We start from the raw sequence: 25,009 nt of genomic DNA, 5'->3' as shown, positions 1-25,009 counted from the left end.
GTGGCTGGTGCCAGTTGGGGAATGGGGGGTGAGGAACCCTCTCTCCTCCCCTCCCAAGGACAAACCACCCTTAGAGCTGTGCTCTGCACTAGTTTTATTTTTCCAGCTTTCCCAGAGACATCCAACGGCATCCAGGTAGAGGCTGGAGCTGTGAGGAGTAACAGGGGGAGAAGATAACACAGAGGGATGAAGGGGTGTTTGGGATTAAGTTTTTAGGGAGCAGAAGGCACTCACCCCTTAGCCTCTTTGCTCAGTTCCTGCTCTCTTGGGAACCTCAGGAAAGACGATGAATCCCTGGGATGTGACTATCCCCATGCTGTCAGCTGTCTTCCTGTCCCCTAGAGACCTCCGCACTCCTGTGGGGAAAAGCAGGTTGGCATGGGAAGAGGGGGACCTGTAGAGGTCTCCCCAAATCCCTGGAGGCTGCCAGACTCACGTGAGGGCACTCCCAGCTGGCAGGAGGGCCGGCACGGCTCCGGCTGGGCCAGGTGGCACACAGAAGCACTGCAGGAGATGTACACCTGGGAGCCACAGGAATGCCAGCGTCACCTGGAGATCCCCAGAAAGGGTCCCCAAGCCTGAAGGGACCCCCAAAAAGCATCCCCAAGCCTTGAGGAACTCCCCAAAAGCAGTGTGAATTTCCCAACAGGAAAAGACTGTGGGCAGCCAGAAGCGGGGTCAGTGCTGAGGTGAGTTTGGGGGTGTTGGGATGAGGGATTCCCATAGGGATTCAGAGGGATCCCCTTCACCTCCCCCTCCAGCACAGCCATTCCAGGGGGCTCCACAAAGGTGAAGGTGGAGATGACAAAGCGCTGGTAGTGGCTCGGGAAGGGCAGCTCTGGAGAGGCCGGACCCACTGGAATCAGCCGAGTCCTGTAGTTGTCCCCTTGGAAAGGACACCTGGGCGGGAAACAAGGACACTGTGTCAGCACAGTGATTCCCCCCTCACTTCCACCTTCCCATCCCTTTCCACTCACCCCTCTACCAGGATGGGCCACTGGGGCTGGGATGTGGGATGGGAGCCAGGGGAGGCCCAGCAGTGATGCAGCACCAGCACCAAATTGGGATCCGTCTTCTGGAGCAGCCGGACTTCCACGTAAATGGGGTCCCGGAGCACCCTCACCAGGGGGAAGTCACCCACAGGGTGGTAGGAGCTGTAGGATTCGTCTGTGGGAATAGTGGGAGGGGTTGAGTGGTTTGGGGAGCGGGATAGGGAGCAGGATAGGGAGCACCCACCGGTGGCAATCCGCAGCTGGAGCCCCAGTGGGCCTGGCATGGCCAGGGCGGCGGCCGTGGGGGGCGCGGCCACCTCCACTCCCAAGGGAAGCAGGTCGCTGGAATTGTAGATGCACCGAGCATGGAGACTGGGGAAAAGAGGCAGAGAAAGGTGGGAGACTCCCAAAACCTCCATCAGCCCCCTCAGTTGTGGGGACACCACAGGGGAGCTGGCAGGAGTGAGGGTTGGTTTGATCCAAGGGGGAATCCAGGCTCTCTGCCTGGATTTTTCCACCCCCTTTCCCTTACATGTAGACGCTGTCCCGAGTGACTGAGCCACGGGGGGATCCCTGGACATCAATGGTAGAGATCAGCTGGTTTTCATAGATCAGCCTGTCCTCAATCACCTGTGTAGGGAACACTGAAATGGGAGACATCCTGGGGGGAATACATGGATCAGGATTTGAGGCAGGAGGCAGTGTGTGGATGCGTTCCTTATCCTGAAGTTTTTGAATGACTGGGAGCATCGTGGGGGCACTTCTATCCTGAAGTAAGCCCAGCATGCCCACCTGGGGGTTCTCCAGGGTTTTCCCATCCTACCTGGACTGTGGTGCCGCAGTGGGTGACCGGGAAGCGGAACATGACAAAGGCCTCGGATGTGTGGAGGGGCTCACACCCCGCCTGGCTGCTGGCCAGCCGCACACTGTCCGGGTTGTACGGCGCCGCCACCATTCCCCGTGGGACCACCAGGACAAAGTATCCCTCCAGCAGGCACTGCACGGTGGCTGCAATACCATGGAGAGGCTCCATCACCCTGAGTTCCCCTCTCCCGGCGCCGGGGAGGGATTTTGGGATGTGCCTCCGGGTGTCCTACCGGTATTCCCATAATAGCAGGGTGTGGTACGGTCCATGTCGTCATAGCAGCATCCCGCCTGCAGGCATCCATCCTGTCCCTGGGGAGCCAGGCACGGCATCCGGCCCACTGGCACCTGGCACTGCTCCCGTGTCAGCTGCGTTCCTGGGGGGAGGCAGAGGGGGGACACAGCATGGAATGTGGGTTGGAAAAGCACCTTGAGGCTGTTTCCCTTTGTCACAGTATCCCTCCATCCCATCTTCCCACCTTACCTGCCCCTGCCGAAGGGTAGAAGAGTGCTGTGGACTCCAGCAGGCTCCCAGGACGGAGCAATCCAGGCTGGGGCTGCAGCCCTGGGCGTCCCAGGCCTGGCTGGGGCTGGAGTCCAGGCCTGATGTAACCTGGCCAGGATGAGAGTCCTGGGTGCACCAAAGCCGGGCTGGGATGGCCAGGATGGAGCAGCCCAGTGCTGCCATGGAGCCCGGTCTGGGAGTTGGAGTAATCACTGGGACGGGATACTCCCACCTGGTTTGGGGCCTGAGCTCCTGGGCGCAGGAATCCTGTGGAAGTCTGGGCACCAGTGGAGCTTGAGCCAGGCTGGTTTTGGGATACAAGTCCAGGGCGAAGCCCTGGTTGGTTTTGGCCCCCAGGAGGGTTTTGGGATACAAACCCTGGGCGAATCCCTGGTTGGTGTTGTCCCCCAGGCTGGTTTTGTGCTACAGACCCTGGGCGAATCCCTGGCTGGTTTTGTCCTCCAAGATGCAATATCCCAGGCTGGTTTTGTGCTACAGACTCTGGGCGAAATACTGGCTGGTTTTGTCCCCCAAGATGGTTTTGAGATACAGAACCTGGGCGAATCCCTGGCTGGTTTTGTCCTCCATGATGCATCATCCCAGGCTGGTTTTGGGATACAGACCCTGGGCGAATCCCTGGCTGGTTTTGTCCCCCATGATGCATCATCCCAGGCTGGTTTTGGGATACAGACCCTGGGCGAATCCCTGGCTGGTTTTGTCCTCCATGATGCATCATCCCAGGCTGGTTTTGGGATACAGACCCTGGGCGAATCCCTGGCTGGTTTTGTCCTCCATGATGCATCATCCCAGGCTGGTTTTGGGATACAAACCCTGGGCGAATCCCTGGCTGGTTTTGTCCCCCAAGATGGTTTTGGGATACAGACCCTGGGCGAATCCCTGGTTGATTTTGTCCCCCAGGATACATCATCCCAGGCTGGTTTTGGGATACAGACCCTGGGCGAATCCCTGGCTGGTTTTGTCCCCCAGGGTGCATCATCCCAGGCTGGTTTTGGGATACAGACCCTGGACGCAGGTTCCCCGGCTGTGTCTGACCCCCAGGATGCACAAAACTGGGATGGTTTTGGGATACAAGCACTGGGCGAAGCATCCCTGGCTGGTTCTGCCCCCCAGTCTGGAGTGGCTGCACTCCCGGCTGGATGAAGCTTCCCTGGAATTGGGTGACAGGATGAGCCCCACTAGGCTGGGACAGAAGCCCCGAATGAGCCGGACTGGAATGGTGCTGCATCCCAGGAAGGACTGAGCTGGGCTCGTAATGTCCCACGGTGTGAATCTGCTCCACATGATCTTGGGATGTGTAGTGGGATCCCGTAAAGGTGAGGGAGGACTCGGAGAGCTGGTGCAGGCCAGTGTGGGAGAACAGGACTCCTGTGTCCCGGGCCTGCTCCCGCTTCCCATCTGGGAGCACCTCAGAGCCACCTGGCGTGGGGCAGGTCATGTTGACCTCATAGGAGGTGACGGGGATCCCGCTGGACAGCAGCTCCTCCAGCTGCACCCGCAGGATGTAGCGGTTCTCCTGCGAGGGGACATGAGGGACAGTCACCCCCATGCTGCTGGAGGGGACTGCAGAGGGGACAGGAGCGTCACCTTGAACAGGACGTGGCAGCCCTTGTAGCCAGAGGAGAAGATGACGGAGCCGTCCTCTCTGGAATTCAGCCAGTGGAGGCAGATGGAGCAGTTGGCCACATCAAAGCGGGAGCCAAACTCGTCTGGAGGGACACCATGGACACAGGGAGGTGACACATCCAGGTGCATGGAAACCCCCTGGGCAGCAGCAACAGCTCATCCAAGCCACGGGACTCATCTCACCGGGATACCACAACCATGGAACACTCTGGGTTTGGGGTGAATCCCAGGGAAATCCAGCACCCCGAGGGGATCCAGGGAGTCCCCCCCACTCACCCAGAACCTTGAAGCGAACAGAGCGGCCGTGGGGCGGGAGGACCAGGAGCTGCATTCCCAGCTCTCCGCATTCCTGGCGGTACTGCAGGAGTGCCACGGTGGCTCTGGGCCACGGGGACAGGAGGAAGAGGAGCAGGAGGAAGGAACAGCTCTGTCCCATGGCAGTGACACAGACGGAGCACAGGGCTCTGCGCTGTGCATTTATATCCAGATGGGATGTGGGGGGGGATCAGGATCAGCTGATCCCGTGGGATGAGCTCTGCCCAGGGCTCCTCGCTCCCGTGCCGCCGGTGACCTCGGTGCCCCGGCCCTGTGGTCACCTCCTGTGGCCGTGTCACAGTGACCAAGGACAAACCAAGCTTATCCCGTGCTTGGAGACAGTCCCAGTGAACAGGGAATGGAACTGGTGCCAGGCAGGATGCCCAGCTGGATCAAGTTATCCAGGGGGAAAGGAGAAGGCTGGTGTGTGCCCAGCTCCCCAGAGCCAGTGGGGACAGTGGTGACATCTGGACACGCCACTCCTGGCATACCCATGTGACCAGGGGACACAGTGGCATGGCCCCAGCGGCATCTGACTCAGCCAGTTACCCCAAATCCCTGCTGTGCCCTGGCTGTGCCCTGCTGGCAGTGCCACAGGGCATCCAAAGTCCTCCATGTGCATTCCCTCTGCCTCCCTTTCCCCAGATTTTCCTTCTGGGATTTATCTTCACTGTGGATTAAACCGCATCACCCGTCCCCACCCATCCTGGAGCACTGGTCACAGCCACTCCCTGTCCCATGCCCTGGGCGTGGGAACAGGGTCATGCCAGCTCCCAGGAGCACAGGGATCCCAGCAGGAGGGCAAGGAGCTGGAGGCTGGATGCGATTCCCTCAAACCTCCCCGGGAAGCTGCAGAGAGAGCAGTATATCCCCAGAGACACAGCTGGGCTTGATATATGGCCAACACATGTTCTGTGTGTGCTCCATATATGCCCTATTTATATATACATATCTATGTCTAATATATGTTTTATATATGTGCTATATATGTCTGAGCTGTCTGTTCTGTATCCTATAAAAGTTCCATATGTATCCAATATATACCCTATACGTATGTCCAATAAATATCTGGTATATATCCAATATATATCTGGGCATACGTGTATTGTGTATCCCACATATCCTACATACATATATATATATGTATATATCTGATGTATATATCCAATATATGTCTGATGTATCTCCCAAATATCTCCAATACATCTCTTAAATCAGTGTCCAGCCTTTGTCCCACACATCATCCCCCAGGAGCACAGGCAGGTGCTGCCAGTGACACTTTATTCCCCAGTGACAATCCCGGTGACCCCAACCCCTTTTTCCCCACCCCTCACAGCTTCATGCTGGCAACCGACCCCAGATGCAGCTCCAAGAACTGCAGGATCTCCTGCCAGGAATGCTCCTGGGCCCGGGCATGCGGCTGGGGCTCTCCTCCCCACGCCACCGGCCGGGGAGTGCCCCGGATGCTGGAGTTGCTGCACAGCGGGGATCCAGGGGGCTCGATCAGGTGCCCGGCGCCGGGATAGGACAGGATCCGGCCGCTCTCCGGCGGCATCCGCGCCAGGGCCAGCTCGGCAAACAGCTTGCTGTTGAAGCTCCGGTCGGCCTCTCCCACCACAAACAGCACCTTTCCCCGGATCTTCTCCACCGGGATGGCCGAGGCGCGGTAGGCGGGATCCCGGGGGTCGGCGAAGATGCCGGAGTTGTCTATGGCTCCCACCTCGGTGAACTGGATGCGCTCGGTGTAGTAGGGAATGGGAGGGATGCGGAGCTCCTTGTAGACCAGCGGGTTTCCGTACAGGAAGGCCGTGCCGTTGATCCACACTGTGGCCACCACCTGTGGCAGGAAGGTCGCCATGGACAAGGCCACCTCCGCACCTTTGGAGACGCCCACCACGCCCAGGCCTGGGCCTCGGACCTGAAGCAAGAGGACATGGAGCCAGCTGGGATAACACACAGGGATAACACATTTACTGGGACATCTCTGGGTGCCAGGACGAGGATGTCTTCATGGGATACCCCCAGTCGCCAGGACATCCCACTCACTGGAATATTCCTGGGACATTATGCCTCATCACCTGGACATCCTGCTCACCAAGATGAGGATGTCCCCAGGGCATTCCCGGTCCCCAGGACAATCCCTGGTCACCTGGACATCCCGCTCAACAAGTTTCCTCCAATCCTCAGCACACCCTGGCTCACAGGTGCCTTTCTCCACGCTCCAGGACTCACCTTGGGATGCCGGAGGAGCAGCTCTGCCGCTTCCTCAAAATATTCCAGATCCAGCTGGGCCAGGACTCGGGGCAGGTCGTCATAGGCGAAGAAGGCGAGGGCCAGCACGGCAAAGCCCCGGCTGGCCAGGAGCCCCGCCCGGAACTCGATCAGTCCCCCCGCACCCCCAAACAGGTCAATGACCCCAGGGAAGGGGCCCGGACCTGCAGGAAGACCAGGGGAATGTCAGGGATGGGGAGCCAGCAGTGCTTTCCTGCATCCATGGCTGGACATCCCAGGGGCGCAAGGCCTGAGGCTGGGCATGCCAAACCTCAGGATCTAGGGATCTCAAGGATCCTAAGGCTGGACAACCCAGGGATCCCAGCTTTGGGTATCCCAGGGGTCCCAACTTTGGGTATCCCGGGGTCCCGAGGTTTGTTTTTCCAGGGGTCCCAGGGCTGGACAACTCAGGAATCCTATGGTTTAGCATCCCATGAGTCCCAGTGTTGTTTTCCCAGGGTTTCTGATTTCTTGGCATCCCCAGGATCCCAAGGTTCAGTATCAGTATCCCAGGCTCCCAAGGGAATACTGTCTGGGTATCCCAGGGGTCCCACACTCGGGCAGCACAGAACTCCCAAGAATGAGCATCCCGCAAGTCCCGAAGTTCGACATCCCGGAACTCCCCGTTCCCCAGCGCTCACCGGGAGGCAGGAACAGGGCTCCACGGACCCTTCCCTCGCGGATGGGCACCCGCTGCACTCCGGGGCCCACGTACCAGCGCTCGGCCTCGCAGGATGCCAGCGGCTGCTCCCGGGGATCCGCGCCCAGGCAGAGCCCGTCAAACACTTCCAGCCGCACGCGGAACGGGCTGCCGGCCACATCCCGCTTGACCAGCCGTCGGAAAAGGGTGTCGGGCTGCAGGAACCACAAGAGCCCCATGGGCCAGACCCCAGAGTAGTTGCCCCCCAGGGCAGCGTGGAGCCCGGGATCCACCTCTCCCGCTCCGTCGGCGCGGAAAAAGGCGCGGGATTGGAAGCACTCGCCCTGCTCGTCCTTCAGCCATGCCCGGAGGGTGACGAGCTGGGATGGGGACAGTCCCCGCACCCGGATCTGCACCGGCCGGTCAGCCAGCGAGGACTGCGGAGTCACTGTCACCTCCACCATGGCGCACCTGGGAATGGGAATCACCCTGAGTGTCCCGCAGGGATTGCCACGCCCAGGAAGGGGCTGGGGGCAGGGGTCTGTCCCCAGGGATCCTCACGGGGGACCCCCAGCATGGGGCTTGTGGTCCAGATAGTTCTGCTGGCATCCCTCCTTCCCTGTCCCTATCCCTTCCCATGTCCCCATCCCTGTCCCTGTCCCTGTCCTCTCTTTCCCTGGCCCTTGTCCCCATCCCTGTCCCTGTCCTCTCTTTCCCTGGCCCTTGTCCCCTCCCTTCCTTCCATGATTCCGGTCCTCTTCTTCCTTGTCCCCACCCACTCCTTCGCTCCTTCCCTTTTCCCCATCCCCTCCTTCCTCACCACCTTCCACCCTCTGACCCCGAACCCCTGCTCCAAAACCCACCCGGCAGCCGGGACACCCCTTTTCCATGTGTCTCCCAGCCCCCACCGTCCCCTCTCCTTATCCTGCTCCCCACCCCGGCTCCGCAGCAGGGTGGGGATCCAGGGGCTCCGAGCCCCCAATCCTTGTGCACCCCGCTCCCTGTCCGTGCAGCACGGCAGGCTGGGAACAGGGACGCTGGCCCCGATCCAGCGCTGGGAGGAGACACGCGGTTCTCCCACATCCGTCCCACCAGGAAATCGAGAGCTCCCCCTTCCCTTACCCTGCCGGGTAAAGCCTGAGCAGTGGGCTCTGCAGAGGGAGAAGCTCAAAAGGATTCCTTGGAAATCATTAACCCGGGAATGGCGAGGGCAGAGCCCTCCTGCCCCATGACCCCGGGCCAGGCTGGCACCAGCCACACCCTGAAACTCCTGCCAGGCCCCTTTCCCTGTGGCACCCCCCCATCGTGGACATGCATGGGACACCCCATCCCAATTCCGAGGCCCCCCCCAAACCGTCACCCCAGGATGAAGCTCCAGGGCCCTGCATTCCCATCCCAGGGCTTCAAACCAATTCCTGCAGTCCCATTTTACACTCAGTGCACCCCTTCATCCCTCCCTCCCAGCCCACAGCCATATTCTTCCCCAGGAATGCAGAAAGGGGTGTTCACGGACCAAGAAAAACCAGGAATGTTAAGAAATCCACGTGGATTTCCAGCTCCCAGTCCCCACCAAATTCCCAGTGTTGCCCCCCACAGGAGTGTGTGACACTGGCTCCCCCTTCCTTGCTGACAGGGTCCAGGGCTCGTTCCCAACGGGAATTTCCTCTTTAGAGAAAGGGGAACTGCAAGGAATGAGGGGCCACGGCACACTGCAATCCTAGGAATGCCTTAGGGAAGGTCCCAGCTGGAGCTCTCAGTCCCCAGAGCCACTGGAGACGAGTCTGTCTCAGTTCCTATTCATTTTTTATAAGGAAAAGGCAAATTTGGGAAAGCAAAGTTCTATTCCAGCCCCTGGCACAGGCCACATCCTGATCCCACAGGGCTTGGGGGATCCAGCAGCTGGTTCCTGTGGAATACACCCCCTCAGCCCTGTCCTGTTGCTCGTCCAACACTGATGGTCCTGGCAGCGATTCCTGCCTGGCAAGCTGAAGGAAAAGCCCCAGAAAGGAGCAGGATCTGTAGGAATCCTGGCTTGGGCACGGCAGTATCCTGATTCCCGCCTCATTCCGTGGCCGTGCTGCGCCTCACGGGCGTCTTCTGGAGCCGGGCCAGCGTGTCCCGCTTTTCCACCCGCCTCAGCTGCTTCTTCTTGGCCCTCTTCAGCTTCAGGGGGTTCCGGATCTGCCAAACAGGAAGATTTCATGGAATGGTTTGGGTTGGAAGGGACCTTAGGGATGATCCAGTTCCTGGCCATGGTCACCTTCCACTAGTGCAGGTTGCTCCAAGCCCTGTCCTGGGGCATTTCCAGGAATGGAGCAGAGTGAATGAGGCAGGACAAGCATGGATTGCTCCCAGCCTCCCACCACAAAGGATTCAGGATGTAGGAGGGGATTTATCCCAAAACTAACTCCATCCTCACCCTCACAGGTGGGGCCTTCACCACTCCCACCCCAAGCTCCTGATGGAAAAGCCATGATTTTCCCACATGGATGCCCATCAGTGCCACATTTTCCTTGCTCCTTTAGCCCTCAGTTCTGGTGTTCCCAACGTTGGGAGAACACAGGGGACGTGCTTCCAGTGTGCCCAGCTTTGCTGGGAATCTCCCAATATCCTCCAAAGAAGGAGACAGGGAGAGGAACTGGAGCCAATTACAGGCTGCTCCATGGGGGGCTGGAGGCTGTGGGGTGTTCCCAGTGCTGTTCCCAGCTGGCAGAGAGGACTCACCACTTGGACAATCTCGGCTTTCCGCTCGTTTTCCAGGCGCCGCTTCAGGTTTTCCTCCCGCCGCCGCTTCTTTTCCTGTGGGAGCAGCACCAAAACCTTCCCTGCAGATCCCTTCCTCCAGGATTAAACCCAAACCAGTGCCAATGCCCACCCAAGTGTGAAATCTGCCATTTCAGCAGCTTTTCCACCCTGGGCGAGGCTGGAATTGACCCAGGGAGTTTATTCCGAGTCAATGACTTGGAGCATGTGACTGCCAGCAACTGGATTTGGCACCAGCACAGGGAATTCTCCATCCCAGCTGCCCTTTTCCTGGGCTCTGCCACAGCCCTGACACCCCGGAAGAGACATGGCATTGAGCTTGGGAAAGATGGGAATTTTCCAGCTCCCCAGCCCTGTTACCTCTTTCTCCCTCTGCTTTGCTTCCTCCAGCTGCCGCGCCAGATCCTGGACCAGCTTCTTCTCCTGCCTCTCCTTCATTTTCCGTGCCCAGGAGCTGCGCAGCGCCTTGTCCTGGATCATGTGGGAGAACCTGGGTGGGCACACGGGATGTGTTGGCTCCCCAAAAACCCCGGGATGCAGCCGAGGCATCTCCAGCTCCTCTCCAGAATACCATGAAACTTCGCCAACCTCGGAGCAGCCCACGGCATACTCAGCTCCTCGGCATCCCCTCCAAGTCACCCCTGTCACCGCTGGATCCTTCCTAAAGACTATGAATGCCTCCGGAACCCCCTCACAAGCACCCGAGAGACCCCAAAGAAGTCCTGACCCCCTTCAAAATCCCCCAGGCCTCATGACCCCCAAACAGCCCTTCTGGAGCCCAGAGCCCCTCCAAGAACTGCCCCTCCCTTCCCACCTCTTCTTCCCGGGATCCTTCCACACACGTCCCGACTTGGGCTTGCCCCGCGGGATGGCTGCCACCGCCTCCTGCCGCTTCTTGCCGCCTTTCCGCCGCCGCCGAGCCGAGGCAGCCCCGCTGGGCCCCTCGGGGGTCGCTCCCGGTCCCGGGGTCGCCCCGTTCTCCCCCTCCATGATCCACGCGGCCCCGAGGTGTCGCAGAGGGATGACGTCAGAGTCGCGCTCCCTGCGGAAACCCGAAGCCAGAGCGCCTCCCTGGTCGCCATCTTTGTGCCAGGCAATACCCTCCGCTGCACCCTGCGGCCGCCATCTTTGTGCCGGGCAATAACCTCCGCTGCACGGCTGCGGCCTCCATCTTTGTGCCGGGCACGGCCGCCATCTTTGTGCCGGGCAGCACCGCCCGGCACCGTGACCGCCGGTACCGGGACCTCCCGAACTCCCTCAAACACACCCGGGCGAGCCCCCCCCCTCCCGCCCTCACCCCGAGAGACACGCGCGGGCTGGGCTGGGGGAGAGGCCTTTATTGGGGTCCGAACACGCTGAGGGCATCCCAGGGCGCTCCGGTACCGGGGACCCCCCCGGGATGCGGCACCACGTGCGGGGCTTGGCTGTGGCTACAGCGCCTGGGAAAACAAATCCAGGGAAATCTCTGGGAGCCACCCAGGAACGCCCGGATCGGGGCGGCCCTTCGGAGGAAGGAAGGGGTGGATCAGCATTCCAGGGATTTCCAGGGATTCCCGTGGATCCCCGCCTCCCTCACCAGCTGGGTGTACGTGTGCTGCCGGACTGTGTCGTATCCAAACGCCAGAACCGCCACGGCCGCGCAGAATTCCAGGAGGCCGAGAATCACCAAGGTGGAATCCATCACGTTGCTCAGCATCTGCAAGGAAGAGGAGAAGGGGAAGATCCCGGGATCCACCACCCGAGCACGACCTGGATCCTCGAACATCCCGCCCGGAGGTTCAGATCCCCAGCGCAATCCCGGTGTCCGTACCTTGCTGCCCATGTTGAGGCACCATTCCGGGCGGATATGGAAGGGCCCGGCGCCCTCGCAGCCGGGAATGTTCCGGGTGATGGCCGTGCCATGGATCCCGGTGGCCACCAGCGTGCCCAGGACAACTCCCACATTGACCACACAGCAGGTCTTGACCTGCAGGAAGCACCTGGTGACATAGACCCCGGGGAGGGCTGCTTCCCGCTTGGATTATTCAACTGGGATCAAAGATCTCCTGGAGAAGCCACCCAGTTTTGTCCTCCTCATCCCACAGTGACTCCAAAGCCTTGAGGGTCTCCTGGACCTTTCATCCCCCTCATCCCACAGTGACTCCAGAGCCTTGAGGGTCTCCTGGACCTTTCATCCCCCTCATCCCACAGTGACCCAGACCCCCATCCTGCGCTCCATGTGGGAGAACGGGGCTCTTCCCAAGGGGAAGACTGGCCTGTGGGTCCTGTGGGATGAATCCAGGCTGTGCAGGGGTCCTGGCACCTGCTGGAAGGGACATAAGGAATGGGGGGACACGTTGTCCCTCCCAGCCTGGATCTTACCAGCACAGGGCTGTCTCTCCTTTCGCTTTCCACCAGCAATGAGCCTGAGACCAGGAGCTACTTGGAAAACAGGAGGAATTGGTGTCAGCAGCAAGGCACCCTTCCCTATCCCCCTTCCTGGTGTCCCTCCAGCTGGGAATTGGGGTTCAGGGATGCACAAACACCCCAGAGTGGGGGGGGGAGGAGGGGTGGGAGTGGACACCTGGTGACCCTGGGATATTGTCCCCAGTCCACCAGGATTTCCTGAGATTCCCAAGTCCTCCTCCCAACTTACCAGGATCCCCAGCCAGAAGAGGATCCCGCTGGCCACAGGGAGGGAAGGGTTCCTGTGCTCTGACACTGTCAGGATGATCCCGAAGCAGATGTGGACGATTCCGGCAAAGATGTGAATGGTCTGGGGAAGGGTGAGGGACAGGGATCCCAATCCCATTGCCATGAGACTCATCCCACCCCAATCCCATGTCACAGTGCTGGGAACAGACTGGGAGAGGCACCTGTCCCAATGTCCCCTCCACCCATCCAGGGAGAACCTCCAGCAGGACAATCCCTGCGGATCCCCAGTCCCTGCTGGGCCCCTGGAAGGCCGTGTCTCACCCCCAACACCTTGGGATGAGCCCTCCGGAAGACTTGAGTTTGGAATGACGTCCTGGCAGGTGCCTGGGAGCCTGAGGCCAGCTGGGCCGCCCGGGGATCCGTGGCTGGGATCACCTCCGTGATGATCCTCACGCTGCCAGCATCAGTCACCGTGGTGGCTGCCATGGCCTGGAGCGAGCCCAGGAAGCTGAAGGAATTCCCAGTTGCCTTCCTCTTCCTCTTCCTCCTCGCCGCAGTCCCTTTGCTGTCCGAAATCCCCAGGAGGTGCTGGCCAGGCAGGGACACGCTCCTGCTGCCCTTTGCTCCCTGCAGGAAGCTCACTCATGGAATGCTCGTCAGGCCCCTCTTGCTCAACGAGACGGCTTTGCCAATGGAAGCTCCCAAAATCCTGCACGGGAAGAGGGAGGGAGGGAGGGAGGGAGGGAGGGACAGGGAACTTCTCCCCACGTTCTGCTACCCTGGGAAGGTTTGGATGCTTTTTCCTCAGGATGCTCCAAGACCCTCTTTACCAGCGTTGAGCAAATTGTGGATGCTTTGCCTGGGAATCACTCCTGCAATTAGCTTGGTACCTAATGAGGTGTCCATAACCTAACCCTGCCCGCTTCCCAGGAAAAACTCAGATTGAGACAGGAAACTTTATAAACCCCATTATAAAGGAAGCTTCTTTATTGCCATTTTTGGGAATTGTCCTTCCTCCATCCCTGTGGATTTGTGTCCAGGAGGGATTCAGGGGTCCCTGGCCATCTATGTTGGGAACAAGAGAGAAAGGAGATGCTGTTGTTTATGATGGGAAGTGGGAGCTCGTGCTGGGAATGGAGCCACCACACATGGTGAGGGGATCCCGAGGGATTCAGAGGCCCCTTCCTGCCTCCATCCCTCCCTCCTCCCAGAAAACAACCACGTCCTTTTCTCCAGGAGCATTGGAATACCCCATGCCGACCTGGAGGACCCCCAGGTTTCCTGGATATCTGATGTGTGCAGGGTAGGAATTTCCCGGTGGAACGGATTTTTAAGGTCCAGGATTCTGGCATTGCCCCAACACCTCTCTTTCTGCCTGGGAAAGGACGGCCCTCCAGCTCACAATTTCAGGAGCAGGTGGAGCAACTTTTGGAAGATTTTTCCTTCCCTCTGGCTCTAGAGGGAGCTGAGATGTCGCGTTTGGAAGCACCGAGCTTCCAGAGCTCGGGAGAGGCTTCCAGCCCTGAAGCCGATTTGGAACAACCTGAGCTAGTGGGAGGTGTCCCTGCCCATAGCAGGGGAGTGGAACTGGACAGTCCTTAAGGTTCCTTCCATCTCAAACCATTCCAGGATTCTGTGCCCTCCCCCTGCTCCCACACACCAGGGAATGGGACACCCCCTCCAAGCTGGCCTAAATCATATCCCAAAAAAGAGCTGGAAGAACAGACCTGGAAAGCAAAGAGCAGCAACTCATGTCTCCATCCCGGCTCCAATGGCATTCCTCCATCCCACCCATGGCCTTCCTCCATCCTGCATCCCTGATGGAAGCGTGCACTTGGCCTTGTAAAGGGCTGCATCTGGCGGCACAGCTTTCCAGGAAAAACATGGACATGGATGAGATTCAGCCTCTTCATCACATTCCTGATGCCTCAGAGCCTTTAATTCCTGCTGGTGCCTCATCCCTCTCAACACTCCAATCCTAACAATCCCAGGGATCTCGTTCCAGCCCCGGGAAGGAACACTTGAGCCCCCGTGGAAATTCTGGGATCCCCTCTTTAGCCTTTAGGCAGCCGGGGTATCCTCCCGGCTATCCACCATTATCCACGGCTCACATTCCCAGCCAAAGCCACCCTACACGGTGGATTTCCTCCCAAATCCGCCTTTCCAGATTCCTACAGCATTCCTGAAGTTCCAGCCTTGCAGCCAGAAACAGCCGTGACTGCCCTCAGCCCCCAAAACCCCACTTTCCAAGCGAGTTATCCCTGCAAAAAGCACTTTCCCCCTTCCTAAAGAAACCCAGGTCCAGCTGGGGATGGCAGGAGCCCAAGGTAGGATGTCAGGATTTGTTCTGGAAGTGGATTCCAGAGGAGGTGAAACTTTGAAGCAGATGCAGGGAAGCAGCAAGGCTGGGTGGTGGAGCTTTCCAACCTTTTCTTTGCAGGAATTTTTGGCTTTGTAGATATATACAACACATTCCTCGGATTTTAATGTTCATTTTCCTATTTTCTAGGACAAGTTTTGGATGGGGGAAGCCTGGCTGGATGCTCAGGGGGGATCAGCAAGACCCTCCCAAATTCCCTCCCACCAGCACAGGATAAAATTTATGAGCCTGGTGGAACCAAAATTCTTTTTCCAACCCCAAAATCCGTGAGATTTTTTCCAAAGAAAATAGATTACGATGGAGAGAAGCTCTCCAAATAAACTTGCTGCTTCCTGGGACAAACTTTATATCCCCATAAAAATACCAAAAGTCAACATTTTGCTTTGCTTCCAGGTGTTTCTGCTTCCCACAGGGCTCTTTCCATACTGATTCCAGAAGGAAAGTCATGTTTTCTGGGAAAGCTTTCAGGTTTTTTGGCTTTAAACATCCCTGTGTCCATGCTGGATTCGGGAATCCAGAGCTGGGAGCGGGCAGGAGGTTGGAGGAGCAGTGCTGCCTGCTAGGGTGATCCATACCTGGCATTTGGGACATCACTCCCAAACCCTGTCCCAGATGTGTCCATCAACCCCTGCACGTGGCATTCCAGCCTTTGATCCGTTCATTCCCAGGAAAACTCCTGAGGCTGCAGAAAAGTTCCATTACTCCTCCAAGGCTTGACTGGCATCAACTCCCACTCGCAATCCTGGAATGGGACCTTAAACATTTCCAGGGATGGGGAAGCCACAGCTTCACTGGGAAATCCATTCCAGCACCTCACCACCATCACAGGGAAGAATTTTTTCTCAATATCCTATCTAAACCCACCCTCTGGCTGTGGGAAGCCATTCCCCCTTGTCCTGGCACTCCAAGCCCTTTTCCAAAGTCTCTCTCCAGCTCTCCTTTAGGTGCTGGAAGAACCTCCAAGGTCCATCTCTTCCCAAGGGAAAGAGCCATTGGGACACCCCAGTCCATCTCACAGTTCCTCTTTCCAGCTCCTCCAAGGGTTTTGGTTTTCCTCAGGGATCATCACCAACAGGGACACAAAACCCTGTAGTCCCTGTCACCTGCTATTCCCAACTCCTGGAAGTCCCCATTCCCCTCCAGGGATGCAAATACCCACCTAAAAATAAAAACGTATTAAAAAGACCCTCATTCCCATAGAGCCTTAAACACTTATTCCAGCATTTTCAGGGAAAGCCACATCTAAACACTGGGATACTCCATGAAAACAGACAGGTGGAGGAGGAGAAGCCTTCTTCCCAGGAAACCACCACACTTGGAAAACACAGAGCTTGGATGGGAGGCAGGATGGCTTCACGGTGGTCCCCACGGAGTCGGGAGAGGTTGGGATGCTCCAGAGCCACAGGTGAGGAGCCAGAGCCGTAATGGGTTGTGGCCACGGGATGAGCAGAGGCAGCCTGTTCATCCTGCTCCCAAAATCCCTGGGGCTTTTCCTACTGATCAGGCTCATTATTTTTTCAGAGCCAGGAACAGAAATAACTGACAGGGAGTGAATAATCCATGAGGCTTTGGCTGAGCAGCCGGAGCATTGTCAGGGAGTGTGGATAGGAGGAGGAAAACACAGAAGTCACCCCAAAACCTAAGCGAATGTTCAAGGAAACAGGTTATGAACAAGAAATTCCTTGTACAGGAATGTTCAAGGTCACTGATCCCACCCTGGCACTGGAGGGGAAGTTCAGGATGGATCCTGTCCCTAAAAATTAAGAGCATCCTCCCACAGAGTGCTGGGGACTCACTGGGATGTTCCCATCCCTTGGAAAAACAGCACTGGGGCCTCTTTCCTCACTCCATCCCACCTTTCCATTTCCATAAGCTTGGGATGCTCCTTAAATAACTTGATGCCACTGGATGCTCATCCCCACCTCGTTAAATCCACCAGCATTTCCACGGATGCAGGATAATTAAAGGTGGACCCATAAACGAGCTTGTCAAGAGCTGACAAACCTGGTCCTGTTCAAAATGATCCCAGAGCCCTTTTCCTCCCCTGAAAATAAAGAATTTTTTAGAAATTGCTGCACGGATAAGGTGTGGGAGCGCCCCTCCCCTCCATTCCCGCCACCACGATTGTGGGAACAGGGAGCACATGGCACTGGTGTCCCCACGGAGCAGCTCCTGCCCCTGGGCAGCTTCTCCGGTGGCGGAAGAACCGGGATGTGCTGGCGTCACCAGCATCGCCGGCGGCTGTCCGGCTGCTCCTGCCGAGCTAAATATAGCGGAACTGTGCTGGAATGTGGGCGAGGGGGGGGGGGGCGCTTGGGAGCAGAATTCCCTCGGGAGACCAGGTACCCTAGTTTAGAGGGTGAAATTCCAGCAGAGAGGGGATTAGATGGGTAGAATTCCCTCGGGTGAGCAGGCACTGAGGGGCTTATGGGGACAGAATTCCCTGAGAATCAGGTACTGGGGTTTAGGAGGATTTAATTTCCTCAAGAGAGTGGGTTTGAGGGGCAGAATTCTCTCAGGATAGAGGTTTTGAGGAGCAGAACTCCCTCAGGGAGTTTAGAGGAGCCAGGGGTTTAGGGGAGCAGAATTTCCTTCAGGGAAAGCAAGCAGGTACCAGGAGTTCAGGGGGGCAGAATTCCCCTCAGGAGAGAGCAGGTATCCCTAAATCAGGCAGGATGAGCCTCTTTTCTGAGGTACAGCAGCTCTGTGAGGGGGAAGTGTATCTCCCACGCTGAAAATTCCCAAATTCAGGAGACACAAGCCCGGAGAGAGCGTTTATTCCCAAGATAAAATGAAGCCAAGAGGGGACGAGCCGAGGTAGATGCTCCAGTGACCCGCCCGGTTCCCGGCACACATCGGGGTCACTCCAAACCACCAGACCGCCAGGAATTCCTGAACCCAAACATGAGCGAACCCCAGCATCCCACCAGGGATTTACAGGCAGGAATTGCCCAAGATTCCGCCCTGGAGAAGCCCCTTCCCACAGCAGCCAGCAAGTGGAGCCCCTCAGACAAGGGCACAGAGGCAGGGAATTTGGGGGTGTCCCTGGCTTTTGGGGGAGGACCAGCACATCCCAGCTGGCAGCACAGTGGGAGAAGGATGCCATAGCCCTGGGATTTAGGAGCAATGGAGGCAGGATCCCATACCGACATCCTCAGTGTCAGACTTCGGGAGCAGCCAGCTGCAAAGAGACCAGGAGGTGTTTTGGAAGGGGGCAGGATTGGGGGGGGTCCCCCCAGCACCCCCCACCCACAGGGGTTTGGGATCTCCTCCCCATTCACAGGGAGTGGAATACTCCGGGATGCTCCCTGGGGATCGGGGTGGGATTTTTTTTCCGGGATGCTCCCTGGGGATTGGGGTGGGATGTTTTCCCAGGGAGGGGACACTGATGGCAGCAGGATGGGGACTGTCGTCCCAGGAGCCACCCCAAAGCTGATTCTGCTCCTTTCCAGGCTATTCCTTGGATCACCTCGCTGTAGCTGGGAGGCTGAGGCAGCTCCGCCGGTGGCACGGCCAGATCCACGCGGGTGGCACTGGGGACAATCAGCATGGCCTGGGAAACATTGGGATTGTGGGAGACACTGGCATCATGGGAGGCAGTTTTTGGGGTCCATCCCTGCCACCCCCTCATCCTACCTCGTTGGAGCTGAGGCGGGTGGCCCGGCACCAGAAATTGGCGGTGGCCACGGCGATGCAGAATTCCAGGATGGTGAAGGTGAGCAGCACGATGGAAATCCCATTCCCTGCGAGCTCCAGGATGGGGAAAACCCCATCAGTACCCCCCCCAGCAGTACCCAGGAGGAGGAATCCCACACAGGGCAGCATTCTGTGGCTCCCCCTTCCTCTGCCTCTGCGTCCCCAGCTCCAAGGCCTCACTCCAAGCCCTCCATCCCGCCGTTTTTATAGCTCATGGACGCTTCCAGGGGGTGACTCATCTCCCGAGGTACCGGCCTAAAATAGGTTGCACTGGCAGAGGAGAAACTGCCACACCAACAGGGATTTGGGAAAAGGCACAACACCCCCTGAGGGTTGGGGAAAAGGCCTGGGGGGTTCCCAGGGGCAGGAATTCCGCCAAGTGGGATTTTACCAGGACGAGGTCAGTGTAGTAGCTGGAGCGGTAGAGCCCGTTGAGGTTCAGGTCCACGATGAAGGCCACGATTCCCAGGAGTGCAAAGATGGCACTGATGACGTTCATGGTCTGGCTGCCCTTCACCTGTGAGCACCCAGGGGGCTTTGGGGGGTTGGCAGACCCCCCCAAAACCCCAGAGGGACACCCCACCCACCCCGTGGGATCCTTCCCGGTGTGCTGCAGGGAAAACTCACCGCGCATTCCGTGGGGCTCTTCTCGGCGCCGATGGAGAGGCACCCGGAGATGATGAACTGCAGGGGGGGAGATGGGGCTCAGCTGGCACTGAGGGCACCCCAAACCTTCCCGGGGGTTGCACTAACAGGGCACAGGGGACACGGTGACCCCCCTGCCCTTGTTTCCAGCTGGGAGCTGCAGGTGCATCATTCCCGGTTGGCATCCCTTCCAATGGGTGTCCCACCTGCTGGCATCCCCCCCAGCAGGATTCCCTTCCCTGTGGGCATTGTTCCCTGGTGAGATTCCCTTCCTGCTGGCCATGGCGCCCCCCTGGGCATTCTTTCCCGGTGAGTATCCCTCCCCGCTGGGCATCTTTTCCCAGTGGGAATCCCTTCCCAGCCCCTCGGCACGCACCGACACGCCACCCAGGAAGGGGATCTCTCCGATGACGAAGACAGAGGTGTAGACATTGGTGAGCGTGGTCAGGACGATCCCGAAGCCGATGTGCAGGAATCCCGTCATAATCTGGATAGTCTGGAAGAGTGGGATTGGGTGGGACTGGGGTCAACTCAACCCCCCACCCGCCCACAGAGCCACTCCGGGAATTGGGGATGCCTTAATCCCAGCGCCTCTCTAGAGACAGAGCATCCCCTGAGGGATCACCAGGAATCCCCCGGGAATGGGCTGAGGGAGGATTTTCCAAGGGTTTCTCCCCCCGCCCCCCCCAAAACTCACCCCCATGACGCGGTTCTTGCCCTTGGGGAGGGTCTCCGCCGTGTACATGACGGCTCGGCTGCCCAGCCGGAGGCTCCCCATGCCCTGCATGAGGAGAGCGGGGGGCACCGGGACCCCCCGGAGCAGCCCCGGTCCCCGCCGGGGCCGCCCCCGCCCCACCCCGCCACAGCCCGCGCCCATTGGCTGAGCCCCGTGACGTCAGCGGCTGCGGCATCCCCCCCCGGGCACCGCCCAGCCCACGGGGGGACGGGGGGACACGGGGGGACAGAGGGGACAGCCCCCCAAAACCCGGGGAGCGGCGGGACGTGGGGCTGCGTGAAGATGCTCCGTAGGATGGGAAGATGCTCCCTGGGGATGGCTCTGTGGGGTGGGGGGAAATTCCCAGCGTTGACCCCACCCCACCCTCCCCCCCCCATTCCCGGCAGGGCTCCAGGACACCGTGTTCCCGCCGGGAAGAGCTGCTCATCCCAAACCCACACGCAAGGGAGTTAAGGAAACCGGAGTGCCAGCGCTCTCCCGAAAGCCCCCCTCAAGCTGCGTGTCCCCCCCTCATTCCCGCTCCGCGCCGCGTTTACAGGAGCGCAGAAAGAAAAAAAAATAAAAGGAGAGGAAAAAATGAAAATAAATGGGAAAAAAAAGAAAAAGAAAAAAAAAAGAAAAAGAAAAAGAAAAAGAAAAAGAAAAAGAAAAAGAAAAAGAAAAAGAAAAAGAAAAAGAAAAAGAAAAAGAAAAAGAAAAAGAAAAAGAAAAAGAAAAAAGAAACCAAAACAAAACCACCCCGCAGCGAATTCCTGGAAGAAAAATCCATCAAGGGCCATTAGGCTCCTGCGGCTCCTCCCCGCAGAGCGAGGGGTACGGGCGGGGACGGCGGCACCCAGAAGCGGAGCTGGGCACTGCCCAGGCACGATTTCCCCTGGATCTCCTTCCCCGGGAAGGGGTGGGCCTGAATATCCTGGATCTGTTCCCTGTTGCAGGGAGGGAGGAGTAGAGGGGATCCCCCACACTTTTCCCCCAGACTGTCTTCGTTTCCATTTTCAGGGTGTCCAGCCCCGAGGCGAACGAGCCAAGAGCTCCAGGCAGAGGATTAAACCTGAAATCAGGGAATAATGAACACCCCGGGGATGAGAGGGGCGAATGATACCATCCTGCACCCCAAAATTCATGGAGGACACCTTTGTACCCCATCCAGATCCAGCCAACACCACACCTCCGTGCTTGGAGTCCCCCATGGAGAGATCCCCTCATGGGGTCCACAGGTCACAGGAGACTCAGAGCCGTGGATCCCGAGGGGAATCTGGGGCTCTGGGAAGGGCCCCCCATTTCCCTAGAGCAGGAATGCCACAGCCACGAGCCCTGTGGCCCAGTGGAGGACATTCCCATGCTGGATGGTGTCCAGGAGGAGCTGTGGGAAGGAGTGGGATTGGGGCTGAGGGTGTCACCCAGCTCAGAGCAGGTGGCAGAAAACCCATGGGGCTGGCAGGGTCCCCTCACTCCCACCCTACACCCATCTCCTCCAGGGACACATGGTGTCCCCATTCCTTACCTCCAGGGTGGCCCCACAGCTCAGCAGGGGATGCTCCAGGTGGTGTCCATCCCTGCCAGGTCACCCCACAGCCAGGGGGGTCACTGCCCTGTCCCTCTCCCCAGGGAGCACAGCCAAATCCGCCCAAACACCCAGAGCATCCTGCACAGAGGCTGGGGCTCAAGGAACAGCCCAAAGCACATTCCCCTCCCCTGGGAGCCTCCATCGGGACAGGGATGGAAAAAGGGAGAGGACCTCGCCCAACAATGGCATTAACATCTGGGAGAAGGGTGGTGGCCACGGGCTTCCCGATGGGAAGCTGGGTGGGGCGGGCCTACCCCTTGCAGCCACCTGGGGCTCCTTTCCAGAGTCTCCCAGGGATTTGACCCTGGACACTCATCCCACCTGGAAACATGGATTGTCCCTTGGGACACCGCAAAGTCCCTGAGGAGGGCAACCAAAGCACCCGCGTGTGATCCACAGTATTCCCATCCTGAATCCAAACCCAGCTATTGGGAAGAAAGGAACTGCCTCCCAGCCCAAATTCAGTTCTTTGCGGAAATGTTGATTTATTTAAAACAGAGCATCCTCAGAAGTATCTGAGCTGCCAATAGGAGCCTCATCTGCCTTGGAGGAGCTCCCCAGAGATGGGGGAACTCCAACTCCCTTTGCCTCTGGAGGATCTTCTCCGACTCGGAACGCAGGACGTTCCCCTTTGGCTGCGCTGCCGTGCGGTGGGAGCCGCGGCTTGGCCACCCGGGGCTCCAGGACAGTTCCTGCTGTATCACTTTCCGATGGGAATTCCTCACTGGAGCAGGCTGGGCTCCCAGTTTGACTTCCAGGCTCTTCTTGGCCACATGCATCCTCAGGGCTGAGCGGGCTCCGGTGATATCCGCAGATCCGGAGGAGCACGTGGAGTTGTCCATGGCATCTCCTCCATCCGGAGATGGAGTCTGGCAGCTCCCGCTGAGGCTCTCGGAGCACAGGAGGCTCTCGGAGGAAGGGGGTGACGCTGGGAACGCTTCCTGCTGCTGCTGGGAACGCTTCACTGGAACAGGCCGCACTCTCAGCTTCACTTCCAGGTTCTTCTTGGCCACGTGCATCCTCAAGGATGAGCGGCTTCTCCTCACACCAAGGGAGCAGTAGGGTCTGTCCAGGGGCTCTTCTCCATCCGGAGTCTGGCAGCTCCCACTGGGGCTCTGGGAGGGATGGGGGCTCCCACAGGAGCTGGAGGAGCTGGAGGGGGCGCAGCAGGGCAGGTGGCCTCGCTCCAGCTGCTGCTCCAGGTCCTCCCACAGGAGCTGCCACATCTCCGCGTCCCGCGGGAAGGACAGCCCGGGCCACAGCGGCGCCAGCAGCTCCCGCAGCTCCCGGGCCGCCGCGGCGCAGGGGGCGCAGCCGGGCCCGCAGCCGCAGGGGATGTACGGGCGGCTCCCGGGGGCGGCCGGGCCCTGCCCAGGGCTCTCCTCAGCCCCCGGGGCCGCTCGGCCGCGCCGGGACCGCCCGGCCCGGCTCCCGAGGCGCTTCCGCGCCTTCCAAACGCGGGTGGCCAGCAGGGCGGCCGTACCGGCCACCAGCAGGACAAGCGTGGGGAGCAGGAAACTCATGGCTTCATCCATGTCCCATGGTGGCCGCACTGGGAGCCGGGGGGTGGTGGCACGTGTCCTGCAGGGACACAGTGCTGATGTCACAGTGCTGCGGGTGGGACACCTGCGTGACGTCACAGCCCCGCCACACCCCAGCGCTCACCCCTTTTGTGACGTCACGGCCCCAGGCAGCCCATCCCGAATCCAAACCCAGCTGCTGGGAAGAATATGAAACCTATCCCCATGAACCCAGTGCAGCGGCCCAGCACAAAGGCTGGAAGCACATCCAGGACACTTCTAGCACCTCCTGAGGGACCCTCGGGATGCTCGGGGGTGTTCCCGCCCGGTACCGGGGAAGGAACGGGATGCGCGGCGCTTCCCTCCGGAACTAATGTTCCCGCCGCGTTTCCCGGCCGGACCACGGGCGGGGCGTGTTTAGGGACGGACCAATGGCGGCGCCCTTGCGGCACTTCCGGCGCGTCCCGGCGATGTGGCGATGGCGGCTCCCGGGGCCGCTCCGGCCCGGGGGAGGTCAGAGGGGGCTTGGCCGCGCTCCGAGGGCCCGCCCGTGCCTTGTGGGGGGTTCAGAAGGCCGGGGGGACCTTCCGGGCGCCTGGGGCTCGCGGGGGGGGCTCTGGCGGGCGCTGGAAGGACTGACACCGGGAAGGTACCGAGGGCTTGGTGGGACTCCCGGCTGGGCTGGGGTGGCTTGGGGGCGTCTTGAGACCGGGAAGGGGAGGTTCGCGGGTCCCTCCTCCCCTCCCGGCGCCCACAGCCGTGACCCCCCGCTCTGTCCCGCAGGTCCCGGCGGCGTCGCGGTTCCCCGGGCGGGGCTCAAGAAGTTGGCGCTGCCCCCGGATTACAGCGGTGAGGGGGATGGACAGCGGGAGAAGCCCGCGAGGGGTGGCGGGGGCACTCCCCAGCCTGTTCCCGGAGATCCCGGTGATCCTGATGCTGGTGTTCCCCGGCAGGGATCACCATCCCGGAGAAGCCGAAGCTGAAGTTCATGGAAAAGGTGCCGGCGGTGCCCAAGGTCCAGCGGGAGCCCCGGCAGCTCCGTGACATCCGTGGCCCGTCCCAGGTGGCCACTGACTTCACCGAGGGGCAGTACGGGATCCTGGTGAGCGGGAACAGGCAGCGAACGGATTGGGGGGGAGGATTCCAGAGGCTGGGATTGCGTGTCCCTATTCCCAAGCAGCACGCGGGACCCTCCATCCCCGTGTCCCTGAGCTGTCCCACCCTGTCCCCCCGCAGGCTTTGGGCGGGGGGTACCTGCACTGGGGCCACTTCGAGATGATCCGCCTGACCATCGGCCGCAGCATGGATCCCAAAAAAATGTTCGCCGTGTGGCGCGTGCCCGCCCCCTCCAAGGCGGTGACGCGGAAAAGCCTGGGCCACCGGATGGGCGGCGGGAAGGGCCCCATCGACCGCTACGTGACGCCGGTGAAGAGCGGGCGGCTGGTGGTGGAGGTGGGCGGGCGCTGCGAGTTCGGGGAGGTCCGCCCCTTCCTGGCCCGCGTGGCCCAGAAACTGCCCTTCCCGGCCGTGCCCGTCAGCCGGGAGAGCCTGCAGGAGATGAGGCGGGAGGAGGAGGAGAAGAGGCTGAACAACCAAAATCCCTGGACTTTCGAGCGTGTGGTGACCTCCAATATGTTGGGGATGAGGAAGTACCTGAGCCCCTACGACCTGCAGCTCAAGGGACGCTACTGGGGCAAATTTTTCCTGAAGCACAGAGTGTGAGAAGCAGCTGGGTTGGATTCCTTTGGGAATTAAACTTTTTCACGAGAGGCTGGAGTGGGTTTTGGGCTGGGAGCATGCTGAGAGATACATGGGTCAGGGTTTGGGATTTTATGCC

The 25,009-nt window shown here is 59.5% G+C and overlaps 6 protein-coding genes across 11 annotated transcripts; 1 reads left to right on the top strand and 5 right to left on the bottom strand.

Moving 5' to 3' along the window:
- Positions 1 to 21: 21 nt before the first annotated feature.
- Positions 22 to 5,443, bottom strand: ZP1 (zona pellucida glycoprotein 1). 2 transcript variants are annotated; one of them, XM_056493947.1, is made up of 12 exons: positions 4,282 to 5,443; positions 3,967 to 4,088; positions 2,341 to 3,895; positions 2,090 to 2,233; positions 1,816 to 2,000; positions 1,525 to 1,622; positions 1,237 to 1,364; positions 978 to 1,167; positions 750 to 900; positions 437 to 521; positions 235 to 356; positions 22 to 148 (listed from the first exon to the last, which is right to left on the bottom strand). In XM_056493947.1, the coding sequence occupies exons 1-11, from the start codon at positions 4,439 to 4,441 to the stop codon at positions 238 to 240; spliced, it is 2,937 nt and encodes a 978-aa protein (XP_056349922.1). In that variant the 5' UTR covers positions 4,442 to 5,443; the 3' UTR covers positions 22 to 148; positions 235 to 237. The 2 variants fall into 2 exon arrangements, with proteins under 2 accessions (XP_056349922.1, XP_056349921.1); XM_056493946.1 differs by having other exon boundaries at positions 978 to 1,364.
- Positions 5,444 to 5,587: 144 nt separating this feature from the next.
- LOC130254435 (acyl-coenzyme A amino acid N-acyltransferase 2-like) lies at positions 5,588 to 8,438 on the bottom strand. 2 transcript variants are annotated; one of them, XM_056493950.1, is made up of 4 exons: positions 8,354 to 8,438; positions 7,233 to 7,702; positions 6,553 to 6,755; positions 5,588 to 6,238 (listed from the first exon to the last, which is right to left on the bottom strand). In XM_056493950.1, exons 2-4 carry the CDS (start codon positions 7,693 to 7,695, stop codon positions 5,651 to 5,653), a joined length of 1,254 nt encoding a protein of 417 aa, XP_056349925.1. In that variant the 5' UTR covers positions 7,696 to 7,702; positions 8,354 to 8,438; the 3' UTR covers positions 5,588 to 5,650. The 2 variants fall into 2 exon arrangements, with proteins under 2 accessions (XP_056349925.1, XP_056349926.1); XM_056493951.1 differs by lacking the exon at positions 8,354 to 8,438 and adding an exon at positions 8,168 to 8,322.
- A 579-nt stretch (positions 8,439 to 9,017) lies between these two features.
- CCDC86 (coiled-coil domain containing 86) lies at positions 9,018 to 11,219 on the bottom strand. The gene is made up of 4 exons (XM_056493956.1): positions 10,809 to 11,219; positions 10,355 to 10,484; positions 9,956 to 10,030; positions 9,018 to 9,412 (listed from the first exon to the last, which is right to left on the bottom strand). Exons 1-4 carry the CDS (start codon positions 10,982 to 10,984, stop codon positions 9,293 to 9,295), a joined length of 501 nt encoding a protein of 166 aa, XP_056349931.1. The 5' UTR covers positions 10,985 to 11,219; the 3' UTR covers positions 9,018 to 9,292.
- A 97-nt stretch (positions 11,220 to 11,316) lies between these two features.
- Positions 11,317 to 13,321, bottom strand: LOC130254436 (membrane-spanning 4-domains subfamily A member 15-like). 4 transcript variants are annotated; one of them, XM_056493953.1, is made up of 6 exons: positions 12,950 to 13,321; positions 12,630 to 12,749; positions 12,356 to 12,412; positions 11,805 to 11,960; positions 11,571 to 11,690; positions 11,317 to 11,433 (listed from the first exon to the last, which is right to left on the bottom strand). In XM_056493953.1, exons 1-6 carry the CDS (start codon positions 13,112 to 13,114, stop codon positions 11,425 to 11,427), a joined length of 627 nt encoding a protein of 208 aa, XP_056349928.1. In that variant the 5' UTR covers positions 13,115 to 13,321; the 3' UTR covers positions 11,317 to 11,424. The 4 variants fall into 4 exon arrangements, with proteins under 4 accessions (XP_056349928.1, XP_056349930.1, XP_056349929.1 ...); XM_056493955.1 differs by having other exon boundaries at positions 12,959 to 13,280; XM_056493954.1 differs by lacking the exons at positions 11,317 to 11,433; positions 11,571 to 11,690 and having other exon boundaries at positions 11,868 to 12,412; positions 12,959 to 13,289.
- A 4,448-nt stretch (positions 13,322 to 17,769) lies between these two features.
- Positions 17,770 to 20,260, bottom strand: LOC130253827 (membrane-spanning 4-domains subfamily A member 12-like). The gene is given in 8 exon segments (XM_056492754.1): positions 17,770 to 18,189; positions 18,478 to 18,561; positions 18,645 to 18,758; positions 19,096 to 19,221; positions 19,332 to 19,388; positions 19,726 to 19,845; positions 20,047 to 20,152; positions 20,154 to 20,260. Coding segments are annotated over 8 exon segments (735 nt in total). The 3' UTR covers positions 17,770 to 18,168.
- Positions 20,261 to 23,603: 3,343 nt separating this feature from the next.
- Positions 23,604 to 24,941, top strand: MRPL16 (mitochondrial ribosomal protein L16). Its single transcript, XM_056493604.1, has 4 exons — positions 23,604 to 23,685; positions 23,956 to 24,021; positions 24,126 to 24,274; positions 24,409 to 24,941. Exons 1-4 carry the CDS (start codon positions 23,604 to 23,606, stop codon positions 24,892 to 24,894), a joined length of 783 nt encoding a protein of 260 aa, XP_056349579.1. The 3' UTR covers positions 24,895 to 24,941.
- The last annotated feature ends 68 nt before the right edge of the window (positions 24,942 to 25,009 follow it).

Source organism: Oenanthe melanoleuca, chromosome 5 (genome assembly GCF_029582105.1).
Source record: "Oenanthe melanoleuca isolate GR-GAL-2019-014 chromosome 5, OMel1.0, whole genome shotgun sequence".
NCBI lineage: Eukaryota > Metazoa > Chordata > Aves > Passeriformes > Muscicapidae > Oenanthe > Oenanthe melanoleuca.
Note: the sequence above shows the minus strand (reverse complement) of the source record. Positions and strands in the feature narration are given on the sequence as shown.